The sequence below is a fragment of the Stegostoma tigrinum genome, chromosome 8 (assembly GCF_030684315.1).
Source record: "Stegostoma tigrinum isolate sSteTig4 chromosome 8, sSteTig4.hap1, whole genome shotgun sequence".
Taxonomy (NCBI): Eukaryota; Metazoa; Chordata; class Chondrichthyes; order Orectolobiformes; family Stegostomatidae; genus Stegostoma; species Stegostoma tigrinum.
The window spans coordinates 75803396-75830471 of record NC_081361.1 but is presented as its reverse complement, the minus strand read 5'-3'; the positions used below and the strand labels follow the sequence as shown (position 1 = coordinate 75830471).

Genomic DNA, 27076 nt, shown 5'->3' with positions numbered 1-27076 from the left:
GACGCTGGAGTCAGAGACAAGACTGTGTGGAGCTGGAGGAACAAAAGATGCCAGGCAGCATCAGAGGAGCAGTTTTGGGTCAGGATCCTTCTTCAGGAACGGGGAAGTGGGAAGGAGCTGGGAAATAAATGGGGATGGGGGGGGTGGAGTGGGGCTGGGCAAAGGTAGGTGGGATGGTGCTAGGTGGATGCAGGTTGGGAGTGGTGGGGATTAATTAGTTGAATGGGGTGGGGCGGCTGGATTGGAGAGAAGATGGACAGGTTGTGTCGGGTTAAGGAGTAGGGAGGGTGGTGAGTGGGGCTGGGGAAGGTAGGTGGGGTGGTGATAGGTTGGATGCAGGTAGGCAGACAGAAATTGGTCTGTGGAAAGGGTAGGGGGTGATAGGTGGGGAAGAAGATTGACAGGTTGTGTCAGGCTAAGGAGGTGGGGATGAGAGGGAACTTGACGTGGGATGAGGCCATGGTGGGGAGACTTTAAAACTGGAGAATTCTATGTTTAGGTCATCGGGCTGTAGGGTCCCAAGATGGAACATGAGGTGTTGCTCCTCCAGTTTGCATGTGGTGTCTTTGTCATCAAGGGAGTGGGATGGGCAGTTAAAATGGTTGGCGATGAGAAGATGGTGGTGTTTGTTGCGTGCAGAGCACAGATGCTCCACAAAATGGTCTCTAAGTCTGTGCTTGGTCTCCTCAATGTAGAGGATGCTACATTGGGAGTAGCGGATACAGTAGACCAGGCTGGAGGATGACCAGCCTGGGTGGGTGAAGTTATTTCCTTTGGAGAGTTGAAGGTGAGAGGGGTCATGATTATGAGGAGTGCAATTAAGGTGGATAGGAAGGTATATTTTCCCTTAATACAGAATCAGCAACCAAAAACATAGCTTTGAAGGTAAGAGGTAGAAGGTTAGGAGAAGAACTGAAAAGTTGTTTTTTCACCCAGAGGGCGTCAGGAATCTGGAACACACTGCCCGAAATGCTGGTTGTTTAAGATGTTCAGTTGCATTGTCTTAGCTATCAGAATTATGGGTCAAGAGGTGGGAATGGGATTGTTGTAGTTATATATTTGTTGACCAGCTCAGTCAGGATAGGCTGCATGTCATGCTCCTCTGCTATAAATATCAGCATCTATAAAGTTGAGGGCACTTTGTTTTAAGAGATGTTTGAAATTATGCAATATGGAACATTCTAGCACAACACAGGCCCTTCGGCCCTCGATGTTGCACCGATCTGTGAAACCAAACTGAAGCCCTCCTAACCTACACTATTCCATTATTATCCATATGTTTATCCAATGACCATTTAAATGCCCTTAAACTTGGCATTTAAGGAGCCGTTTCTTTGAGACAGAGGCTGTAGAAGAGCAATTTGAAATATTTGGACCCCATTCTAGCAGACTGCCGTTCCGCTGAGCAGAAATCTACAACCTTGTTACACTCTCGTTGCTTCTCAATGCATGCTGGAACTTGCCAATGTGATTGTAAATACATGTCTGTCTCTCTGCTGCCCCTGTCTCTCTTTCTGCTGAACTATCCCTCCCTCTCACTTGCACTTTTTCTGTCTGCCTGCCCGTCCCTCCCTCCCACCTGCTCTTCTCTTTGCTGTTCACGCTCCCTCTCTCTCCCTTCTCATTCCTTTCCCTAGATATCCCCGGTGAAGATTTGCGACTTTGATCTTGGCAGTGGGGTGAAGTTGAGCAGTGCATGTACTCTAATTTCAACTCCTGAGCTGATGACACCGGTATGTAAATGTGATTATGGTTTCTTTTCTAGTGCATTTCCCAAACTCAACCGCTGCAATTGTTTCTGTCATTGTGTAGTACATTTCTTGAGAGCTTTCAAAGGTAATTTTGATTTGTTTCAAATTCCAATTTGAGAACTTTCTCCATGCTATATAAGTACTCCTTATTGGAAATATTTTCTGGTAAAAGCTTTTGATGTTAGTCTCAACTTTGAAAGTAGAGAACTGTAAAATATTTATTACATTTTGGATAGGTTGTCCAGTAGCAAGAGTTGTTCTAATTTAGTGTAGAATATTGCTGTGTAGGCTGTCAGAAATGAGACATTGACCCAGATGTTGTGGTAGTACTAATAGTGAAGCTGTTGGGGCTCACAATGAACAGATCATAGAATCATAGAATCTCTACAGTATGGAAGCAGGCCATTTGCCCCAGGAAATCCACACTGACCCTCCAAACAGCATCCCACCCAGGTTCACCCCTATCCTATTTCTACATTTCCCATTAGTGACACTGTGGGCAATTTAGCATAGTCAATCCATCTAACCCGCATACCTTTTGGACTGTGGGAAGAAACCGGAGCACCCGGAGAAAACCCCGCAGTCATGAGGAGAATATGCAGACTCTACACAGGCAGTCGCACGAGGGTGGAATCAAACCTGGGTCCCTGGCGCTGTGAGGCAGCAGTACTAACCACTGAGCCACCGTGTCACTGAAAAGAGCAACCTGGTAGTAAAGCTCCTTGTTTTGAAGTTATCCGGACAGAATTACAAGAGTATCAAATCTCGAAGGGAATAGAAATTTATGTTACGTGACAAAGGTGTTGATTAATTGCAAGTAGACTGATTGGTAGATGCAATAGCATGGAGAGCATGGCAACTGCAATGTTATTTAAATTCAAACCAGGCAAGTTGACTCTGCCTGAAGTACCGAAATGGGATATGCTTTAGGGAAGGGCTGCTTCCCTAGCTTTGTATGTCGTTAAAACAAAAACAGTATGTAGATAACAAGGTTTAGAGCTGGATGAACACAGCAGGCCAAGCAGCGTCAGAGGAGCAGGAAGACCCAAAACGTCAGCCTTCCTGCTCCTCTGCTGCTTGGCCTGCTGTGTTCATCCAGCTCTAAACCTTGTTATTTCAGATTCTCTAGCGTCTGTAGCTCCTACTATCTCTGAAACAATATACAGATGTTTCCTTTAACAAAGGACAGGGCCCTTCCTGTAAGTATAGGTTGCTTCTAGCTTGTGTGGTAAACCACACTGCAAGTCCACTTGCTAACCAAAATGCTCGTTTTTCTCATGCAGTACAACTTGTTGATCCCTTTGATGTTTGGTTTGTTTGTGATTCTGTTCTGATGGGTGCAAGATGAAAAGGTTTAACAGCATGTTTTTTCAGCAATACTCCTGTATTCCTATTTTGTATCAAAGAACAAAACAAGACAGCGACATTTGGCAAGCATAGAGTCAAATGCAGAAATCAGGAAGTTGCTATCTGAATAATGCTGTTGCTCCAGATGTTTTTATAATGATGTGGCTCCAAGAGACTCCATGCTATTCAATTTGTTAATGTTAAGCTAGGTAATTTCCTATCATATATACCAGAAAAACCTAGGACTTGTCTGCTCAAGTGTTGATGATGGACTGAGTCTCAATTATTGCCGAGCAGCCTCTCTAGTATTGGAAATTAATCTTTAGTGACGTTTCTAATTCTTCTAGATGTTAATTATTGTTGGATTCTAAACTTTCCATTCTGGCTCATCTCTATCTCAATCCCTTTGATTTTCTCATTTTATCTTCTGTACGTAATTTGACATTAAATTAGCTAATTTAAATTTATACTTCCTGATTTACACACTTATATCAAAGAATGCTTACTGTGAAATGTTTAAGGAGTCACATTGTTTCTTGTGGAAGAGTAATGAACAATTAATGCTGTTTTTTGCCTCCCACCTAAAAATTTGGGTCATTATCTTTTCTTTAGTTTACTAAGAAGGGTTTCCGGTGAAAGTGTAAAATTGTTTGTAAAAATTCATGCTGGCACGTTTCCTAAACATAGGATGCTGTCAGGGAGTAAGAATTATCAGTTCTTTGGTAGTCATTGATGCATGATTAAATTACACTTGTCATCTCCAGGTAAGAATTACATTCTTGACAAATTGAATATGGTATGTTTAGATTTTTCTGCAGTATGTTTGTTTTTAGTTACATAATTTCAATTTGCCAGATAGTTTGTAAAATTACTAAAGTGCATGACACTTGATTAACACAATCTTAATAATTGAGGAAAAGTTATTTATGGAGCCAGGTATAATTTCTATCCATCTCCAAATTACAGCTCTGTCTATATTTAATGGGAAGCTTGAACTTATTCTCATTTTGAGAGCTGGATTAGAATATAATGCTCAACCATTTTGGGCTTTAATTTTGAATAACTGTGTTAATGTTCTCAGTGTGGTTCTGTGGAATACATGGCTCCTGAAGTAGTAGAGACATTCACCGAGGATGCATCATTTTACGACAAGCGTTGCGATTTGTGGAGTCTTGGAGTAATACTGTACATCATGCTGAGTGGCAACCCACCCTTTGTGGGGAACTGTGGAACAGACTGCGGCTGGGACAGAGGCGAGGCCTGTCTGGCTTGTCGGGTAAAACAGCATGACACATATCTGCAGATAATTTATTGAAGAATGGGAAATGATGCTTTATTTGTGGGGGGAGGAAATGTGTTAAAGGTGATTTCAGAACTACAGAAATATGATACAATATTAGATATGAATACTCTCACTCATGTTTAATGGTACAGATGTCACAGTAACTGGTAAACAGGTCCTCAAGCACCCTAATCAGATTTATACAACACATTATTGCAGGACTTTGTTTCCCTGGAAACAGCTGTTACTGCCAATGTCCAAAGCTGTTCTGATTTGTTAATATTGTAAATCGTCACTTCAGACTCCTCTTTAGCTATTTGTGCTCCAATTCTGTGCAGTGTTAAGGCTTATACCCTGTTGTATAAGTTTCAGTGCTACATTCTTTATTAATTATTTTGGTGCTGTAATTTCCCTTTTCTCTTCATGAAATGAGTCATCTTTTAACTAGTATCTTTTGTAGGAAAGTTCATAACAGCCTCCCTGACCTGACATTCTATAATTTCTCTCTATTTTCTTCATGAGTTTTGGTCCAATGATTTTTCCGCAGAACCGAGGTATAATTGCAACATATATTCTATTGACAGTTCGTGAGATTGCATTTCCTGTTTTCACTGATTTGATCACTAGAGTTTTATTATTACCTGTCTTCAATTTGTTTTTTTTTTCCTGCCTTTACTGGTGTTCTTTCCTGCATTCCCAAGTGATTTTTGTTGAAAAACAATACTGTTATTCAAAGAAACAAACAAAATTCTGAAACAAGAATTCAAAAATAGATTAAATGATTCTCATTGAGAAAAACACTGCAACAATAAAAAGTGAACCTTTGCAGACAAACTGAGGTGATCACCCCATGGGAGATGGGTGGTCCTGTTAGATGTTAAACCCCAAATCACATGAAGCATCTTACCTGGGGTAAGGGACTGAGTTAATTTAAAAAATATTTATTCAGCTCTATTTAGGGTATCAGAATTAGGCAAACAGATTTTCTGTTTGCCATGAGGCTGAGAAATATATTGATTAGACTAAAGAAAATTAAAAGGCAGTATTTATAACTATAACTAAATCAAAGTTAATCATATTTAAAAGCTCTCACTAGGGTACAATATCTTAAGATTCACTTTTCTCTCATTATTCAACTGACAAATGTCCTTTCACATTTAAGATTTTGAGATAGCATAAAAGTAGAATAACTCAAACATCTAATAGCATAAGTAAATGAAATTTATTCAGGAATAAAAGCAAAGTTGCCGGAAAAGCCCAGCAGGTCTGGCAGCATCTATGAAAGAAAAAGAGTGTTAACGTTTCAGGTCCGGTGACCCTTCCTCAGAACGTGAAAAGAAACAGTTCATGGAATTTTTGACAAAACTAAAATTAAACTGAAATTATTGCTAGTATCCCAGTCTTGGAACACAATTGGATAAATCATGAAGACTAATTATTGTGAGCACTTTCCACTTGACTGATTTATTGCCTTTCTGAGAAAAGGAAGGGGAATTGAACCTGACCTGGAAATTAGAAATTTTGAACCTCAATGAGGGACTTAAGGTGAATGTACCTACTTGGAACTGGATTATAACTGCTGTATGTAACAAATTCAGTTCTGCAACTTGAAAAATAGCATAGAAGGAAGCACCGCTTAAGCAAAAGCTATGGCTATAAGAGTGAGTTAACGATTTTCCTCCCCTTAACTTAGGCCAAGGGTAACTTGCTAACTTTGGGATTTGAGGTAAATGTTCCTTTAATAAATTATGGATGTCCTACTTAAATATTGTACTGCAGCAATTTAAATTTAAATATTGGATTCAATTATAAATAAAGATTGTTTTCTACTTTTCCCTGATACTATTAATGTTGCACTTGACTACTTTGCCAACTGTGAATTCCATGCTTTCTTTTTTCTATTAAAGTTCTGTGTCACTTAAATTTTATATTGTCTTGTGTAGACAATATGTACTGCTAACTCTTGAGCCTTGTCTTAATGCTATGTTTGTTGGAGAAATTTTTAAAAAGTTATTGAAGAGAGAACTGTGAGCCATCACAATATTGACAATATTATAGTTTGGCTGAAATGTGTTAGCTTCTTTTGATACATTTTCCTGGAGGAGGAGGATGATGATGTTGTGCTCCAATTGCTCTTTTCCTTTGAGAATTACACCAGGCCTTCAGATATTTCCACTGCCTTTAGAATTTGACTTCCTTAACCTTAACTTGAGAGTGAACATCAGTAAAGTTCACCTGATCTGAAATGGTGCCACAAAGTGGTAAGCATTATAATACACCTCAGAACAGCACTGTTAAATTAAGCCGGGCTTTTGGCTAAAAGCACTAAACAATTTTCATTAATGTACCATCATGACTTGTAAAGTTTCTTGTACATTCATGTTGATTGGTAGAAGCTTTATAACCTCATGCTCAATCCACAGAGGAAATACTTTGAATGTTAATGTTCTATCTCTTAAAGATATTTTGAATCCATTCAGTCAGAGGATGTAAATGTCAGTGGTAAGTCCAGCATTTCTTACCTGTCCCTAATTGCCCTTGAAGGTGGTGATGAACCATCTTTCTGAACTGCTAGAGTTTGTCACAACAGTTTTTGATGCAAGTGAGTGGCTTACTACATCTTTACAGAGGAGAGTTGAGAGTCTACCACGTTGCAATGGGCCTGGATTCAGTTAACCAGGTATGAACAGCAGATTTCCTTACCTAAAAAGGTATTAGTGAACCAGTTGAGTTTTAATGACAATCTGGTAGTTCCAAGATGACTGTTACTGATGTCAGCTGCTACTTCCAGGCAGTTCCCCAACTGGCTTTTTTGGGATTTGAACTCTAGTATCAAGAAAATTTGCATATAACATTTCTAGTCCACTAACATAACCACCATACTATCCTACCTGGAGTAGGATTATGGTTCTATTAGAACACTCTTTACCTGGTAAAGTAGGTCCCTTTGTTTGCGCCTAAACTGAGAGGTTTGGTGACCTAATGCAGGGTATTGAAGCTAAACTATATCATCTTGAAGATACAGAGTAGTCATGAGATATTGAACCAGGGCTCATAGTTCCCTTTACCACCCTGGAGGTATTGGTATCACAGCTTGGATTATGGAATAACAGAAACTGTATTCAATTTGTGTCTGTGTGTGTCACTGGCAGAGCTTTGGTATTACTGATGGCACATTCTGTTAAAGGCACAACAAGCAATTAGAATATTATTTTCTTTGGCCTACAGAACATATTATTTGAGAGCATACAGGAAGGTAAATATGAGTTCCCTGAGAAGGACTGGGCTCACATCTCTGTTGGGGCCAAGGATTTGATTTGTAAGTTGTTGGTGCGTGATGCAAAGGATAGGCTCAGTGCTGGACAAGTTCTTCAGCATCCCTGGGTGCAGGGGGTAAGTACACATTCTAAAATTGAATTAGAATGAGACTGTTTAGCTAAATAGTTTAATGCGCTGCTGTTTCACTTCTGGCCAAAGGTCATATCACAAAGACACTTTTTTTAATTGGTTTATTGGTGATTTTCAGTACAGTGAAACTGAGAAACCATTTTAAATCTTAAAATATAGTCAAGACCTAGCTTTTACATTTATCATGCAGCATTTTCTACTTGCTCAATATGTGAGTCATGTGTGCTGCAGCTACATGCGCAATCCAACCATCAGTTATTCAGTAACTGGCAAAAACAAAAGATTAATTCACTTGTGAAATCCAAACTTTTCCGTTTGAACCTTCATATGTTCATGTTTGTTGAAAGGATTGGAATTAGTTAAGGGAACAATACAGAGCAAGATATGCTCACTACATTTTATTGTTAAACATCTTGTTTTGGTATAGATATTACTAGAGATCACAAGTAAACCAACTAATTATTTAATAAGAAAACATTTGTTAGTTTCTGGAAACATTAATTCATTTACTACTGCATGAAAACATTTAAGTTAGTTGTCAAGACTGATCAGTTGGTTAATGACCATTGAAGTGGTGATCAGATTGATTCAACAATTAGAATTCAATTCTGTTGTAATTTAGTTTCTAACGTACTTTTGAGGGGATCACCTTATGCTAAATCAAGCATTAAGCACATCTATATTATTAGTCAGTTTTGAAGTGTACTGCTTAAAAAAAAAATCTAAGTACTGTAGTTGTAAAAGTTATTCTCTAATGATTTAATCTTGTGGTTTTGCATTCATCTGCAAGTGCTACTTTATCTGCACAGTAATTTAATATCATGTCCCCTTTTGTGAAATGACCTTTTGATGTTAACAAAATTTACAACAGAACAGTCTAGGAAAATGCTTTTGCAACGAAAATAGTAATAATTCTCCTCTTTATAGAATGCACCGGAAAGACGTTTGCCTACACCACAACTATTACAGAGGTAGGAAGCTTTCTAATCTTTTCCTATTAATTCAGACTCAAAAAACCTTATGAATCTTTGTAGTACCTCCATTACTTGACTGTATCCTAGAAATTAGAACAAGATATGATGCACATTATTTGGTTTAACCTGGCTACCACATGCAGTTTTGTTGTGACATTCTCTTTCTTATACTGTGTAGTTATACAGTTCCGCATTCTTTTGGCTTTTTTGACTTTCAATTTAATCTTGATTACTTTAATGTCATTTATAAGAGTGACATGTATTGTCCATTGTTTCCTCCTTATATACAGTCCTTTGCAATTTTTGCACTTTTATGTTTTGTCCACTGATTTTGTAATTTGAGCTGTGTCAACAAATTTTACTGCTATAGAGACATACACCATGGAAACAGACCCTTTTGTCCAACCAGTCCATACCGAACATAATGCCAAACTAAACTAGCCCCACTTGCCTGCTCCTAGCCCATATCCCTCCAAACCTTTCCTATTCGTGTACTTATCCAAATGTCTCTTAAATGTTGTAATTGTACCTGCATCAACCACGACCTTGGGATCTTCATTCCACACATGAACCACCCTCTCTTATTAAAAAGAAAAATTGCCTCTTTTATGCCTTTTTTAAATCTCTCTCCGCTCACCTTTAGAAATATGCTTGTAATCTTGAAACACCCATCCTAGGAAAAAGGCAACTACCATTAACTCTACCTATACCCCTCATTACTTTATAAACTTCTACCAGGTCACCTGTCAACCTCCGGTGCTCCAGTTAAAAAAAGTCCCAGCCTATCCAGGCTTTCTTTATGGCTCAAACCTTCCAGACTGGCAACATTCTAATATATCGCTTCTGAAAACTCTCCAGCTTGATAATATCCTTCCTATAATTGGGCGATCAGAACTGGACATAGTATTCCAGAAGAGGCCTCACCAATCTCCTGCATAACCTCAACATGACTTCCCAACTCCTATAGTCAAAATACCGAGAATGAAGACAAGCATGCCAAATGCCTTTTTAAACCACCCTGTCTATATGTGACACAAACTTTAAAGAATTATGTACCTGCCCCCGTAGGTCCCTCCGTTCTACAACACTACCCCAGGTGCTACCATTAATTGTAGATGTCTAACACTCCTGCTTTGGCATAAACTGAAAATATGACCAGTTTGTAGTCCGTTTCTGAATCCTAGGTGACTTCCTTAGAATTACTGTTGTTGCCTATACCTGGCTGTCAGCCTGTCAGACAGCATGGGCATCATACTTGACTGTTTCCAATATACTGGCATAGCGTTCAGTGATTCTCTTGACAGTGATCATCAATGCCAAAAAAAGACATTCCTTCCCAGCTTCTCTTAGCCTCCTGGGAAAATAACCACATGTTAGTGGAGATTTTTGTTTTAAAGCTCATTTAATCTTTTTAAGACTTCAATCTGTCTCATTTATATCAATCTCATTAATTCTGCTCAGAGAAAGTAGTATGTTGTACATTACTTCCTCCAAATATTCACAGGGAAAGATATTGTTCAGATTAGTAATGATTTTATGCATGTCCAGTTTCGAGCCTGTTTCTATCTTTTAACTTTATTAAAAGGCTACTGTTTAACAGTTAAATATGTGCAAGTGTAGAGATTTCTTAACATTTTCTGGTTGACCTGATTGATCTGTTAGTTTATAATGGTTAACATCAAACTGTATGATTAAGTTAATACTGGGATTTAGTAATTACAGTATAATGTCTTAACTTATGCTGCATTACACAGTATTATCCTTTTATAGTGATTAAACTGCTTTATATGTATTTTAAGATATTATGCAGTGAATTACTGGCATTATTTCCCAGCTTATAAGCACATAATTATCTTATTTGTTCTCCAGAAACAGTAGCACAAAGGATCTGACTGATTTTGCTGCAGAAGCCATTGCCTTCAAAAGGCAGCTTTCACAGCAAGACGAGGAGATGCGAGGGGAACAGGAAGCAATCATCAAGACTGTTTGCTCTATGCGGCTTTCCCCTCCTTCCAATTCCAAACTTGCTAAACGTAGGGCCAAGACACAGGCTGAGAAAATCTCTCAGTGGCAGTTACCCATCTCAACAATGAGTGTCTATGATGGGACTTCTTGACATATATCAAATAGATTTTATCCAATACAGAACTGCTGTGACGTAATGGCCTAGTCAAACAGTCAGTACCTGACTGCCCTTGTTTCTGTGGTTTTGGACATAACTTATGTAGTTCTTCAAAGTTTTAATTTAGAAGGAACATGATTTGCCTGCTCAACCTATAGCAGCCAACTTTAATAATTTTGTACAATGAGAGGTTATAGTACAATATTTTTAAACATTGTACATTGTTACAAATATATTTATTTTTATCTTAACATCTGGCCAATGTTTTAAATACTTTAGATTAAACTTCCTGAAAGATAAAAATAAATAAAACTTGATTCAGGGATTCATTAAAAGGAAGGAGATTTCTCTTCAGGTTACTGCAAAGCATTTACTTACGGCTGGTCACTTGCTACTTCAGATTTTGAGTGTTCAAGTTTCTTGTATGTGAACCACTACATTTATCCAGGTTACACATCATTTGCCAAGTCACAACCCTTATCTCCCAACACAACATGGTCTGTCTGCCTTAAACAGTCTAGGAGCATCAACCATCCCAACATTGACATCTTGGCATATTATGCAAATTTTCAGATTGTGACTCCCAACAACTACATCAAGATCTTTGATTTGATTTATTGTAATGTGTATTTATTACAACTACCCTAAGACCTTTTAGCGTCTCTACTCTTCAGTGCCATCTTTAAACACAGAAAATAAACCAAACATAGAACATAGAACATAAAGCCAGAAAAATAAAAAGATAAAGTTCATCTTCTAATCTTTTCAATTAAGTTAGGTTGTCTTTGAAACTGCTCCTGTTTCTAGATCAGCCATAGGCCTGGATTCAGTCATTCGATAGTGCACAAATATCTACCTTGAGAGGTTTAAGCAATACAGCATATTAATTTCGACTAAGGGAATCTGTATTGGAGATACAATTACAAAGTATATGTGTGTTTGGCCTTCTGGGACTGAAGGTTTCATTCACCTTTTATAGAAAGCTGACTTTGCATTTAGGCCAAAGGTAAAATAAGAATACATCTGGCAGTTGCACGTGAAAAGTTCCACCTGTCTGTAGAGTTATTGCCTTCTTTAAATAGTAGTGGATGTGTGGTCAATGAGCTCTTTTTACCACAGGAAAAGCATGAAGGATGGCAAACCTTATGTTTTGCAAGAATGCAATAGACATTTTTGACTGGCGTTTCAACGCTGCTCTTTATAGGCAACTTTTTTTTGTATTCTGAAAGGATGTGATTTTTTTCCCCAAATGATACTTAAAATTGTTTTAGTGCCTTAATACACAGAAACTTTTTTGTTAATGATATTCAGCACTGAATATCATAGCGTATGTGTTGATTAGTGTTTATAATTGTGTGTGATAATTGCTATGACCTTGACATTCTGAGGAACAGGCTGGAATTGAGGAGTAATCAAAACAGCTTTTATCTTCTGGAATGGCAGAACCAGACTCCAGGGGCCTGATGGGCTCTCCTGCTCTTAATTTGTACGTTTGCATGAATCCCTTCCAGTATAAGCTGCTCAATTATGTGTACTATCTTCTAATGGTGTCAAATTGTATCACTTGTACCACTGAGCTAATTTGGCAATTTTTGCAAAAACAGTAGCTGTTAACATCAAGTGCTTCCGTGTGGAGTTAATATTTGCTGACACCGGACCTTGTGACAAGAGGATTGGATTGTTGAAAACTCCCTCTCCCCAGGAGTTAGCACTAAAGTATGAATTCATGTTTAGGTTTCACTCTCATCATTGGCATCCATATGGCAGAATACTGAAATTCTCTAGTATTTCTTGCCTCTGAACCACTTAACGAAATGTTAATTTTGTTTATTTAGAAACAAGCAGGAAAATTAGCATCACATTTCATGGAGGAGAGATTCCATTGGGTAACTGTGAGCAGGTTGGTTAGAAGTCGGTCTATTCAAGCACTCATTAAAATTTCAACAGTGAGAAAAGACAAACCAATGCAGTTCAGTATTGATACTCATTCATGGGATGAGGGCATCAATGGCCAGACCAGTATTTATTGTCCATGCCTAATTGCCCAGAAGGCAGTTTAGCCCCAACCACATTGCTCTGGGTCAGGGGTCATATGTAGACCAGACCAGGTAAGGATGGCATTTTTCTGACAATTGACAATGGATTCATGGTCATTATTAGACTCTTAATTCCAGATTTTGTTTTGTGATGAATTCAGATTCCATTATCTGCTATGCCATAGCAGGATTCAAACCCATGTCTCCAGAACATTACCTGAGTGTCTGGATTAATGGTCCAATGATGATAGCACTAAGCTGTCACCGCCCTTTGAAATACTGAATTTATTTGTATAAAACAAATGCCTTTACATTATGAAAAAAACCCCTCCATTTACCTATATTTACATTAAGTTGCTTTGTAGCCCACTTATTACTCCCTGCACAGCATGTTGCGCACCTTTCATTGACAATCATTCTTGAAGAGTTTCAACAGAAATTGATTTCTGTGCCTGCTAAGATGGAGTAAGATTATGAAAACATTGGTGGTTGGAAATGGGATAAAATTTCTGTATCTAGTGCTTTCAATCTACTGCCATAACTTTGAAAATTAATTTTAATAATTGATGGTCATGGTTGCAGCATCACAATTAAGGGGAACAATAATGTGTGCAATCTTGACAATGCTGAGGTTGTTAACATGCTTGCCGAGCTGGCTTGTTCTCATTCAGATGTTTCGTCACCATTGTCATCAGTGGAACCTCTGAAGCAATGTGATTCTACTCTGCTTGGAATTTACTGTCTGGTCCATTATGGTGAGTAGTGTCATTTCCGGTTTTGATCTGAATGGGTTTGTATATGGTGTCCAATTCTAGGTGTTTGTTGATTGCATTATGGATGGAGAACCATGCCTCCAGGAATTCCAGCGCATGTCGATATTTATTTTGGTTTGGGCTACTACAATCAACTTGTCTCCGTTAAACTAATGGCCTTCATTGTCCAAGTATATTGATATTAAGGAAAGTTCATCTTGCCGTTTTGCTGCTAATTGATGTTCATGTATTCTCATGGCTAGTTTCCTTCCTGTCTGTCTGATGTAGTGTTTGCAGCAGTCTTTGCATGGTATTTTGTAAACCACATTGGTTCTGCATGTTGTGGGAATGGGGTCTTTAAAACTTGTAAGACAATGAAGACCAGTTTAATTGGGACCAGGTAACCATAGTAGCCCAAGCCAAACATAGACATGCATGGGAATTCCTAGAGGCATGGCTCTCCACCTGTAACGCAATCAAACACACACCTAGAACTGGACCCCATACAGACGAAAACCAGAAATGACACTACTCGTTACAATGGCCCAAACAGTATAAATTCCAAGTGGGGTAGAATAACATCGCTTCATCAGAGGCTCCACTGATGATGTCACCTAGCACGGTGATGAAATATCCGAGCAAGTCAACAACCTCGCCCACAACCTGAGCTGTAGATCTTTGCTAAAACCCTGACAACACTGTCATTTCCTGTCAAAATGAATGATGGAATTTTTCTCACCCGGAGCAATGTAGGTAATGGTAAGCTAGTTAGGAAAATATGGTGAGATTGGAAAAGAGATTTTTCAATGCTGACTGGAAAGGTCTGATTCTGCAACCACGTTTTGAACAGCAAGGTGAAAATTTTGCTAGTGAGCCGCAAGAGACCTATTTAACTGTACTAGTACATTTGCTCATCTCATTGATCTGCAGTTTTCCATGCACTTAGAAACTGAATGCTGACAGTTCCTAACAAGAAAATCAAAAGTGAGTACCTGGCTGCTCCAATTTGCCACTTGCTCCTCTGACACACCACCTTGGAGAGCAGCTGCAACATCTCTGGTTAAACTCCATGGGCAGCAAGCATGTGCAAACATCTGTGGTCCCAACCATCCAGTAGATGGTGGCATCAGACATGGACTAACTTCACCACATGATTGTAAGTGGGGTGAGAGATGTCCAACAACGCAGTTCTCTAGATCAGTGCTGCACTCTGGAATGTACTGGCACCTTTCTCGTAATGTTACTAGGACACTGGGGACTAGCACCCATTGTGTGTATCGGACCATGTTGTTTCTCATGTTCTTCGTTTATTTCCTTAGTGTTTTCTCAATTTGTACTTGGATCATCAGAGCTTCTTTGACTTGCCATGCCACGTCATTCAGACCTTAAAGGTTGAGAGTACTTTTGTCTTACCATGCATTTAGTGTAAATGCAAAGTCAGGCAGCTGGCATGATTGTCAGCAGTGACCACTCAACAGAATGGACATGTTGCTTGACACCACCATGCTAAGCCAGCACAACTCCTACACCATATGCCAACAGCTTGTGCACCAAATGAATTACATATGTTATAACCAAATGGCCATTTCTCAAACTCTAAGGGATGTAGCGCCCAGTCAGGTCAAAGGATAGACTTCAGTCAGGTGGTAGCAGGACAGCAATTCAAGGGTATCCCAAGTGCAGTTACCACTTAAAATCTTTAAGCTTTCTATTTATTCCCTGCTATTTAATAGAATTTAAGGCTACAAATGAATGCAAGTTTTCACAACATCCAAATGCTCCCTCATTCAATCCAGATAAAGGAACAGGCCATTCAATCCTGCTGCACATTCAATACGATCATGGCTGGTCAGCCAACTCAGTACCATACTCCCATTTTTCTCCCCCTATCCTTTGATCCCTTAACCCCAAAAGCTGTATCTAATTCCTCATGAAAACTTTCCATTTATTGGTCTCAACTGCTTTCTATGGCAGAGATCCACAGGCTCACCACTTTCTAGATGAACAAAATTTCTCATCTCAGTTCTAAATGCTCTAGACTGTGACCCTTGGTTCTTGACACCCCAGTTATCAGGAACATTTTCCTGTTATGGGTGTCTACAAGATTCTTCTTGATTTTTCTAATATCCAATGAATATAATCCTAACTGATCAAGTGTCTCTTCCCACGAGTCCTACCAACTCAGGAATCAGCTGAAATCACAAGAAGAGGGGAGCCAGGGAGGTGGCTCCCACTCTCGCTTGCACGCTCAAACACCCGTGTCTGCGCGCCCACCGTGCTCCCCGCAGCGTGACTCTCCATCTGGCTTGTCGGTTCAGGCTCTGGCACATTTGTCCATTCACTCAACTTGTCCAAATCACACTTAAACATCTCTGCATCCTCTTCACTGTTCACCCTCCCACACAGCATGGTGTCATCTGCAAATCATTACTGTATTCCAAAGAATTGCTGAGCTCCAAGCAGTGATCCTTGTGGTACCCTACTAGTCGAAGGCTGCCAGTTACAAAAACGTTCATTCCTATGCCTTGTTTCTTCTCTGTCAGTTTTCTATCCATTGTTACAATACTGTCCCTTATCCCTTGGTCTATCTTTTCAGGCTGGCAGCAATGTGGTTGCCTCTTCTCATTGGAAATTACCTGCAAGCCACTCAGTTCCAGGGCAATTTGGGATGAGGAACAATATTGTCCTTGCCAGTGGCACCAACTTCCCATGAAATAAATAAAAAAATCATTTGGTCCGTATACAGCATTGTTATCATACTTCAATGCAAACCTCATCCCATGAAAAATTAAAGAAAAGTGACTTGCCTTGTTATTTATTTTCTGAATTCAGTCTGTTAGTATCATTAGTACAAGCAAGTCCCTCCCTAATTGTCCTTGAGACATGGCTGAGTGACTTGGTTAGCCATTTCAGGGGGATTTAGGAGATAAGGTAGGAAAGGAGGGTAGATACCCTTCCCTGAACGGATACTACACTAGATAGATTTGTACTTCCATGGTCATTATTTTTGGTGCTAACATTTCCAGATTAATGAGCTGAACTTGTATTTCCCAATTGCTGTGATTTGTTTTAATCTAGCTCATTAGCTCAGGCTTCTGGATTATTTGGCTGTGTTACTTGACTTTGTATGACTGAACATCTATATCTTGCAGTAACTGATCAGAGTTGCATTGAAAGCAGTCAGGAGATAAGCCTGCTGACTGTGCATTTGCTTAAAGCCTGGATACAGTGCAGAGAAATGCAGGTTTGTAGTAAAACAAAGTGAATGTAAGGAAACACAGCCAGTTAGACACATCAGCCTCTCATAAGATTGCATGGTTTTGAAATGTTATCACACATTAAACTACCCTAGATCAAATGAAAATACAATGTGTTTAATAACCCAAAGTTCTTGGTTTGATTTCAGCTTTGTTTCAATAAAGTGAGATTACTGGTTCAATAGTGTCCTTTAATTAACCCTGCACTTTAGTGGATATAAAAGATCTACATTTTCCTCAAATCATCATTGGTTTCATAGTTTTGTATTATTCATAAGTGTGCATAGCCTGGAGCCTTGACTAATGATTTAGGTTTATTCGTCCAGAGGGAGGACCACTTGAAGGATCTGCGTTTACCTGCACAAAAACTATATCATTGTGGCTCTGGATTTGTTTTGTACAGGGTGAGCTGGATGTTGACATGCAGGGGAATCCATTATATTTGAGTTTCCAAACTAAAGTATTATGAAATGTTGTTGACAGTCTTGATTTGCCTGATGGACAAATGTGCATTATCTCCTCATAAGAACATATGTCCAGAAAAAAAACTTAGTAGGTTAGCAAGGGCCAAGGTTTAGGAAATCTAGGAAACACAGGGAAATTGCTTCAGATTAACCAACCAGGTTCCAAGCACAGGACTTGAACTTTCCACTTATTTTCCTGCTTGGACCACTATTTGCAAGATTAGCTGGAATTAATGGGCGGAATCCCAAAATGCAGTGGTGAATCTACTGTTAAAAATTCTTTAGTGAGCTGGATTAGATGATTAATCAGCTGCCAGCTGAAATACTGTGCATCTGCTTGCTTTGAAATTCATTACACAGATGAGAGAATCAAATCTCTTCAAATTTTCCATTGCAGAACCTGTTTGGGAATCAGTTTGGTCTGAAAAGAAATATTTCTCCTCCCACCCTAAAGAAATATATTTCTTCTCCCTCCCACTGAAACTGAGGAGCACTCAAAGCAGACGTCAAAAAAACTTGAGTGGGAATGTATTACCATGTTGCAGAGGCACAAAATTGACAAGCTTCTTATACATTTGTAAAGATTTTGCAGCAATTCTTTCTATATCTACAATCCATTCTGGTGTCACTGAACCCTAGATTTATGTTTCATTAATTATATGGCAAAACCTTCCAGTAGTTGCAATCCCAAAACTGATGTGGTGGTCTTTGGCTGAAAATGATATCTTGAAGCTATAGTTGCTTCAGGTTTTTCTCCTTATGTTTTAAGTTTAGCATCTGGCCTCCAGCAAATGATCATGTGACCAAGTTACATGAGAGGTAAACAATAAAAAAGTGACGTGTCAACAAGAAATTAATTATAGGTTAAGTAGATTGAAGGTGTCTATTTGATTGCAAGTAAGGATTTAATTTTAGAAAAGTCTGGTTGCATAGCCAAGAAAATCTCTTTCTAGTAGAGATCATTTGCAATCCAGTGTGTTGGCTAAGAGAATTTTTACCTCTTGGTAACCAAAGGACTCTTAACAGTAAAGTGGACTCCTGGAATAACCAAGCTAAGAAAAGAAAATGACAATAGATATGCTACATACAGCCATTCCCAAAACAGAAGCTGGGAACCTTGTAAATGTACAGCACATAAACAGACCCTTCATCCATGCTGACCAGATATCCTAAATAAACCTAGACCCCTTACCACCATTTAGCCCATAGCCCTCTTAAATTCATCCAGATGCCTTTTAAATGTTGTAATTGTACCAGCCTCCACTACTTCCTCTTGCAGCTCATTCCATACATGCACCACCCTCTGAATGATAAAGTTACCTCTTAGGTCCCTTTTACATCTTTCCCCTCTCAACTTAAACCAATGCTCAACTTAAATCTAGTTTTGAGCTTCACTACCCATGGAAAAGACCTTGTCTATTTACCCTATCCATGCCCCTCATGATTTAAAATACCACTACAAATGGCACCCTTCAGCCTCCGACACAAGGGAAAATAGCTCAAGCCTATTCAGACTGTCCCTGTAGCTCAAACCTTCTAACCCTGACATCTGATTACACAAATGTAATAGTGGCTGAAGGACCTAGGGTAACGGATGAACTGAAGAGAATTTATATTAGGCAGTAATTGGTGTTGGATAGACTGTTAGGTCTGAAGGCTGATAGGTCCCTGGGACCTGATGGTCTGCATCCCAGGGTACTTAAGGAAGTGTTTCTAGAAATCGTGGATGCTTTGGTAATCATTTTCCAATGTTCTATAGATTCAAGATCAGTTTCTGCAGATTGGAGGGTGGCTAATGTTGTCCCACTTTTCAAGAAGGGAGGTGGAGAGAAAACAAAGAATTGTAGAGCGGTTAGCCTGATGTCAGTGGTCAGGGAAAGATGCTTGAGTCAATTGTAAAAGATGAAATTACGACTCATTTGGATAGCAGTAACAGGATAGATCAGAGTCAGCATGAATTTACAGAGGGGAATCATGCTTGACTAATCTTCCGGAATTTTTTGAGGATGTAACTATGAAGATAGACAAGGGAAAACCAGTGGATGTAGTGTACCTGGACTTTCAGAAAGCCTTTGATAAAGCCCCACATAGGAGATTAGTGAGTAAATTAGGGCACATGGTATTGGGGGCAAAATGCTGACTTGGATTGAAAATTGGCTGGCTGACAGGAAGTAAAAGAGTAGTGATAAATGGGTCCCTTTCAGAATGGCAGGCAATGACCAGTGGGGTACCACAAGGCTTGGTGCTGGGACTGCAGCTGTTTACAATATGCATTAATGATATAGATGAAGGCATTAAAAGTAATATTAGCAAATTTGCTGATGACACAAAGCTGGGTGGCAGTGTGAAATGTGAGGAGGATGTTATGAGAATACAGGGTGACTTGGACAGGCTAGGTGAGTGGACGGATGCATGGCAGATGCAGCTTAATGTGGATAAATGTGAGGTTATCCACTTTGGTGGCAAGAACAGGAAGGCAGATTACTATCTAAATGGAGCCAAGTTAGGTAAAGGGGAAGTACAACGAGATCTAGGTGTTCTTGTATGTCAGTTAATGAAAGCAAGCATGCTGGTACAGCAGGCAGTGAAGAAAACTAATGGCATGCTGGCCTTCATAACAAGAGGAATCGAATATGGGAGCAAAGAGGTTCTTCTGCAGCTGTACAGGGCCCTGGTGAGACCGCACCTGGAGTATTGTATGCAGTTTTGGTCTCCAAATTTGAGGAAGGACATTCTTGCTATTGAGGGAGTGCAGTGAGGTTCACGAGTTTAATTCCCGGAATGGCGGGACTATCATATGTTGAAAGATGGGAGTGACTGGGCTTGTATACATTGAATTTAGAAGGATGAGAGGGGATTTGATTGAGATGTATAAGATTATTAAGGGATTAGACACTCTGGAGGCAGGAAGCATGTTTCTGCTGATGGGTGAATCCAGAACCAGAGGACACAGTTTAAAAAGAAGGGGTAGGCCATTTAGAACAGAGTTGTGGATATATGGAATGCTCTGCCCCATAAGGCAGTGGAGACCAAGTCTCTGGATACTTCCAAGAAAGCGATGGATAGAGCTCTTAAAGGTAATGGAATCAAGGGTTATGGGGATAAGGCAGGAACAGGATACTGATTGTGGATGATCAGCCACGATCATAATGAATGGTGGTGCTGGCTCGAAGGGCTGAATGTCCTACTCCAGCCCCTATTGTCTATAATGTCCTTGTAAACCTTTTCTGAACACTATCATGTTTCACAATATCCTTCCAACAGCAGGGAGGCCAGAACTGCATGCAGTATTATTTAAGAAACAGATCTCAATAAAACATATAATCAAAAAGTAACCCACTTTACCCACTATTGAAGATTAATTAAAATAAAAACAGTAAAGTTACACTTTGACAAGCCACTTATCTGCTCCCCTGCCGTGAGCTTCCCCAAACAGGCTTTTCCAAGGTCAGCTGTGAATTTTGCCATTTTTTTTTCAGACAAACTCCGCTGTCCGGAGATACTTGAAATCAAACAGTAGAACTGTCAGCTGTGCGAATTCACTGCTAGGTCAGATGGCAGTGCAGGTTTATTTCTCCATTTCATTCACTTCCCATTTGGCCACTACCTTTGTCTGTCTTCTGCCTTTTTAAAAGCGCCGTTACTGTGATCTTTTCTACCCTCAAAGTTCCAAAACAATGCAACAGCGTATAAACTGTAATTACTGCTCCTAGAATTTGAGGAAATCTGCTCTAATGCTGAAAATCTCAAAAAAAAGCAGCTTTTACAGCCACAATTTTTCCCACTGTCTTCCTTCTTGAATTACCCAGAATATTCAAACCTAGAGAGAGTTCTCATCTGAGATGGCAATGGTTGAGATGCTGGAAAACCTATGTTGAGCTTGAAACCTATGATTGTGGATGGCTAGAGGAAGCATGGAGGGAATATGCATGCCCGAACTAAACAGGACGCCTGAGGAATCTCAACCCTTAAATGATTCATCAAAATATAAGATGTGAACATTATAAATGTTCACATTCAGAAAAACTCAAGTGTTCTCATACAGGAGCTCAGATCAGCCATGATTATAATCGAATGGTGGAGCAGGCTTGACAGCTGATTCGCTCTACTGCTTCTGAGATGTCGTGTGTTTTAAACTCTCCTTACTTGCCAACTGAAACTATATTTTTCTCTGCCATTAACACACTTCACAGCTTGATTGTGCACCTGAAAAACGTTCTGAGGAAGGGTCACCAGACCAGAAACGTTAATTCTGTTCTCTCCTCCACTGTATTTTGTCCCTGAAAAACTATTTGGTCACTTTTGTATATTTGTCTAAACAATGGTATCTAGAAGGAATTTGTAAACATTCTATTTCACAATCATTACCCTTGTCCTCTTGTTCACATACATCAGCACACCTACAATTCAATTATTATATTAAACAGAACGTTACTGATTGGGAAATTGTGGGAAATTAGGCCTTTTGCTGAAACCATGAAGTATCTATGTGTGCATAGAAAACGAGAAGGTGTAATTTTAGAATTAAAGGCTTGCCCATTTTAAACACTTTTCCATCCAAAGGTCTTGGAAGTCTGAAATTCCCTTTCCAAGAGGCAATGCAAACTGAGTCAGTTTAAACTTTCAAGACTTGAGAATGGTGGATTTTGTTTGTCTGTATCTCTAAGTTCAAGCCTAAGACTGCGTGATGGAGTTAAGCTATAGATCTATCTTTGGTTGATAACTGGCAAGATAGGTTGAAAGGCTGATTGGACTTCTTCTGTTCTTATGTCTCTATTTTGCAGATTGAAGCTACAGTATCATTCTCTGGTCTACATATGTGTCCTCGAATGGTGTTGTGATATTACATCAGTAACAGTATTACAGGTTCATAGAATTTTAGAATAATCAATTTTTTACAATTCCATAGCTTCCTTATAAAAAAGTTGAACAAGGTTTATAATCATAGTCGGATAAAGCTTGCATTCTATGAACAAGCAATTATTCCCTGTGACCATTTCAGTCTATAGAAATGCAGTGATACATACTGTTCTTAACAGTGGAATTGCAATTCCTTTCTTTATTTACACTAATTCATAATACTTCCTTGTAGCACAGCATGCCTGTTGCTAAAGCAATGCTAGAGTCACATCAGCTGGGAAAAGAGATAATGGGAACTGCAGATGCTGGAGAATTCCAAGATAATAAAATGTGAGGCTGGATGAACACAGCAGGCCAAGCAGCATCTCAGGAGCACAAAAGCTGACGTTTCGGGCCTAGACCTTTCATCAGATGAAGGGTCTAGGCCCGAAACGTCAGCTTTTGTGCTCCTGAGATGCTGCTTGGCCTGCTGTGTTCATCCAGCCTCACATTTTATTATCAGCTGGTATAATTTTCACTTTCAAATAACAACCTTCCAATTTCCAAAAGAAGCTAAAATTCAGCATAGAGTTATGTAGATTTATTGCTAAACATTAAAATGATGACTGTTCGAAAGCAATTTAGTGGAAAGTAATTACATTGGTCCCAAGGATGTTTTCATGCTGCAGATATCTTTAAAAGATTGAAAAATTTCTTCTACGACCTCTCAATTTTTGTTTAAGTGTTACTTTTATCAAATAAATCTTTGGATTCAGAGATTTCTACAGCAAGCTCTTGGAATGTGTAGAGAGATAATCCAGGCTGATTCCACTTATGATTTATTTTTCAGTTTATTTTCACCTCATTTATATGGATAGAAGATCGGTTCTCTAATAGAAAACAGAGAGAGTGGGATAAAGAAGGCATTTACAGGATTACAGCCTGTACCTTATAGAGTGACACAGATCAGTTTTGGGGTCATAATTATTACAAGATTGTGACATAGATGATGTAAGTGAATATACCATAGCCAGGTTTATGGGTGACAAAAGTGGAGGGGTGGTGGGGACCGCAAATAGCGATGAAGACATAATCGGACTGTATCCAGCTGTGGACTGCTGAACTGAATAGGCAAAAAAAACTTGGCAGATGGAAAATAATGTGGGAAATGTGAAGTTAAGCACTTTAGTGGGAAGAATAGGGGAGCTGAAGAGAGAAAGACTGCAGGAAGCTGCAGCACAAATGGATTTGGGGGTCATTGTGTGTGAATCAAAATAAGCTAGCACCCAAGTTCAGTCAGTAATAGGGAAGGCAAATTGAATGCTTTCTTTTCAAAGTAAATGGAATATAAAAATAGGGAGTTCCTGCCAAAACTATATAATACACTTGTTACGCTACATCTAGAATACGGTGGACATTTTGGTCCCCTTATCTAAGGAACGATATATTGGCATTGGAGGCAGCAGAGACGGTTCACTAGCTTGCTCCTGGGTAAAAAGAGATTTTCCTGTGGAGGAGTGGTTGGTAGACTGAGCTTGTACTCATTGGAGTTTCAAAGAATGAGAGGAGACCTTATTGTAAAGTTAACATTCTTAGAGGGTTTGACAGGGTCCTTAGAAGGAGAGGTTGCTTCTGCTTGTGGGAGTCTAGGCATATAGGTATAACCCCAGAGAATGGGGTCACTTATTTAAGACAAATGTGAGCGTCACTGTTATTCCCTCTATCAGAGGGCAGTGAATCTTTGGAATTTGTTATCACAGGGGACTGTTGAGAATGGGTTGCTGAGTACATGCAAGGCTTAGATAGATATTTTTCAAATCTGTATGGAAATAAAGAATTATGAGGATAAAGGAGGAAAATGGAATTGTGGATTCTCATTGAATGATGGAGCAGACTCAATGGACTGATTCTACTCTTACATTTTATGGACAGATAGACGATCAACCTTTTCTCAAGGGAAATGATCTCCAATTTCTATAGTGTCTCACAAATAAACTTATTTCTTCTGAAATACCAGAAGGCTTAATAAAACTTGATAAATGTGTGTTTGAAAATTATGATGCCATAATTTTGAATGAAAATCATCAAGAGGAAATATAATTTTTCCTCTGGTGACAAGGAGTTATCAATTGTGCAAGAGGATAGAAATTAGGGTGCGTCTATTAATTGAAAAATAGATAAATATTTGAAGCGGCTGAGTTTGTAGCAAACTAGTGAGCTTCATTTTGGAGCTCTTTAGAAAAAACAAATTGTTAATGGCCTCAAAGTTTTTTCTCCACCCCCCCCGCCCCCGCTTTGCCTATTTGCCTATTTCTATATTAATGCTGCACCTATTTTGGTAGAATATCTGGAAATATCTATAGGACACACATTCTGATTGAGTTTTTAACTAAAATAATATTTACAGAATCCCATAATTGTTGCAGTACAGAAGGCTGTAATTTGGCACATTATGCATAAACTGCATTTCAAACAAACAATTCACTCAGTGACATTCCCTGACTTCTCCATAGAGACTTGCACCTCCCTGTTTTTCAGATAAGCATAATTTCATATTGAATGCTTCAAATGAATCCACTGCAATCCCGACCTTAACTCCACACGATGTGAAGATGATTTTCCTCATGTCACTTCTGCTTTTCTTGCAATTACTTTAATATTGTGATGGCAGGAGATACATTAGAAGAAGTCAGGATGTCATCATTGTGTGCCCACATTGCACAGAAATAGGAAGTTGATACGGGTGACATCATTTCTATGCACCAATTGTTACTGTTTCTTCCTTGACATTCCATTCTCCATGTCATTTGCTGCCCTTTGTGACCCATTCCTACTCTTCTTGCTGCCGTGTTCTCCATATTCCCTCCCAACCAACTCACCATTCCTCTTGTCACTTTGCTCAGGGAGTGGGATGGTAAGAGAGAAAGTGAAGCTATGTTCTGAGAGCTCTAAACTATAGTTTGTACATTATTAAAATGGGAGATTTTAAAACATTAATCCAGGCAAATATATTAAAACTTCCAATGCAGTGAGTCTGATGGGAAGGCAGGCTCTGCGGCAAACCTATGTTCGCATACATGGACAATATTCAGATAAAGAGGTGGTTATCTGCAACCTCAATGCAATGATATTGCAGGAACTGGGACTGCGTGGAAGGGAGTGCACTCTCTACATTTGTGGTGACAGAGAACACAACTTTACTTTTAATCCTTGCCCTCTCCTTTTTGATCTTTTCACAATGGGAATTATTTATCGTTTTCTAATCTGTGTAGACCTTTCAGGATTTTAATACATCTAACAGATCTTCTCTGAGCATTCTTTTCTAAGGTTAACAGTCCTAACTTTTCCGTTCTATCTTAATTATTGAAATTCCTCATATCTGGAAGCACTTTGTTAATCTCTTTAGCACTCAATTGTGGTCACAGCCAGTGGTATTAATGGATAAGTCAGAACCCAGAATCTGGATTGACAGGTTTTTCTAGTTCACTGAGACATGGTCACATGAGGCTGCAGATTTTCCTGAATATCAACAGAGTGTAAAACAATAAAACAAGCTACTTACACATAGAAAACAGTTAGATCAAAAGCATACAGCAAAACAAAGTTTTGTTCAACTAACACTGCGTTATAGAGACACATGTCCAGAAAAATTACAACTTTATCTCAACACTTTAGGATTCAATTTAACTAACTCAGGAGAGTTTCTTTCCCATTGACTGGGGACAATTCAATAAATTGTTTCTAAATCTGCCAATATGAACTTTTCCAAAAATCTGGGAGTCTGATTTTTCTCAGTTCCAAAGTCCTGTCAATTCATAACCAAAGTCACCAGGCTTGGAAGTTTCACAAACTAAGTCCTCCTGCTGAGGAGACTAGTTCTGTAAATGGCCCTAAACTTGTGGGTGAGAAATTAAAACTTTCTGCCATACTCAACTCTGGTGATTTTGAATTAAAATATTTAAAAATTTCATACCTAGATTCTTCTGAACTGAAGTAATGGCTTGAGATATTTGCCACACTCGGCGTAAAAAACAATATAAAACATCAACACCCCTTAACACAATCACCTACTTTCTAACAAAATATTGCATTTAAATCACCGTTCCTGCAAGATTTATTGACCTTTTAAAGAAAAAAATGCTTTGCCGAAGTAACCAACACACACATTTAGAAATCAAGTTTCAAATGTTATTAGTAATTATAATAAATATACCTTTCAGCACAACCCTCTCTAATGCCTTTGTATCCTTCCTAAATTATGCATCCGGAAGTGGGCACAATATTGCAGCTCAGCTTAAGCTTGTCTTCCACAAGTTCAAATTAGTCTCCTTGCTCTTGCCCATGCTCATCTTAAATAAGCCTAGAATACTGCCTGCTTTGTTAACTGTTCTCCCAACCTGTCCTGCCACCTTCAAAACAACTTTTACAAATGCACACTGAGGTCCCTCAGCTCCCACATCCCTTTAGAATTGCACTCTTAAGTTTACATTGTCTCATCATGTTCTTCACATTAAAGTCATAGAATCATGAAATGATTCATCATATTTCTCCGTTTCAAGTTCAATCAAGTAAAATCATGGAGATGAATTTCTGCTTGTCCACCATATTTGGAAACCCTGGAAATACTGCTAGAGTAACCATGTAAGTTGTTCCAGGATCTCTACAACCATTTACCAAAGCTACAGCTTATAAGACAAAAGATGCCTCTTTAAAATTTATTCCATTTCTGAACAAAAATCCACTGGAACAGAATACAGATTTCAGGAAGACAAACTTTTGCCCAAAAGGCTCATTGTATTTTTCAAGATGAACCTTAGGATTGGCTAGGAAATTGGCTACAGGTG

General features: G+C 39.0%; 1 protein-coding gene across 5 annotated transcripts in view; it reads left to right on the top strand.

The window, feature by feature from the left end:
• Window positions 1–27076, top strand: part of LOC125456394 (MAP kinase-interacting serine/threonine-protein kinase 1-like) — a 97232-nt gene that overhangs the window by 58061 nt on the left and 12095 nt on the right. For 4 of the 5 annotated variants that reach the window (XM_048539443.1, XM_048539446.1, XM_048539445.2 and 1 more), the window contains 5 exons: window positions 1638–1733; window positions 4180–4374; window positions 7609–7773; window positions 8716–8759; window positions 10632–11135. In XM_048539443.1, the coding sequence (XP_048395400.1) occupies window positions 1638–1733; window positions 4180–4374; window positions 7609–7773; window positions 8716–8759; window positions 10632–10878 (747 nt within the window). In that variant the 3' untranslated portion in view covers window positions 10879–11135. Of the gene's footprint in view, window positions 1–1637; window positions 1734–4179; window positions 4375–7608; window positions 7774–8715; window positions 8760–10631; window positions 11136–27076 lie in introns of those variants that run through there. The other variant, XM_059647992.1, reaches the window with a different exon arrangement.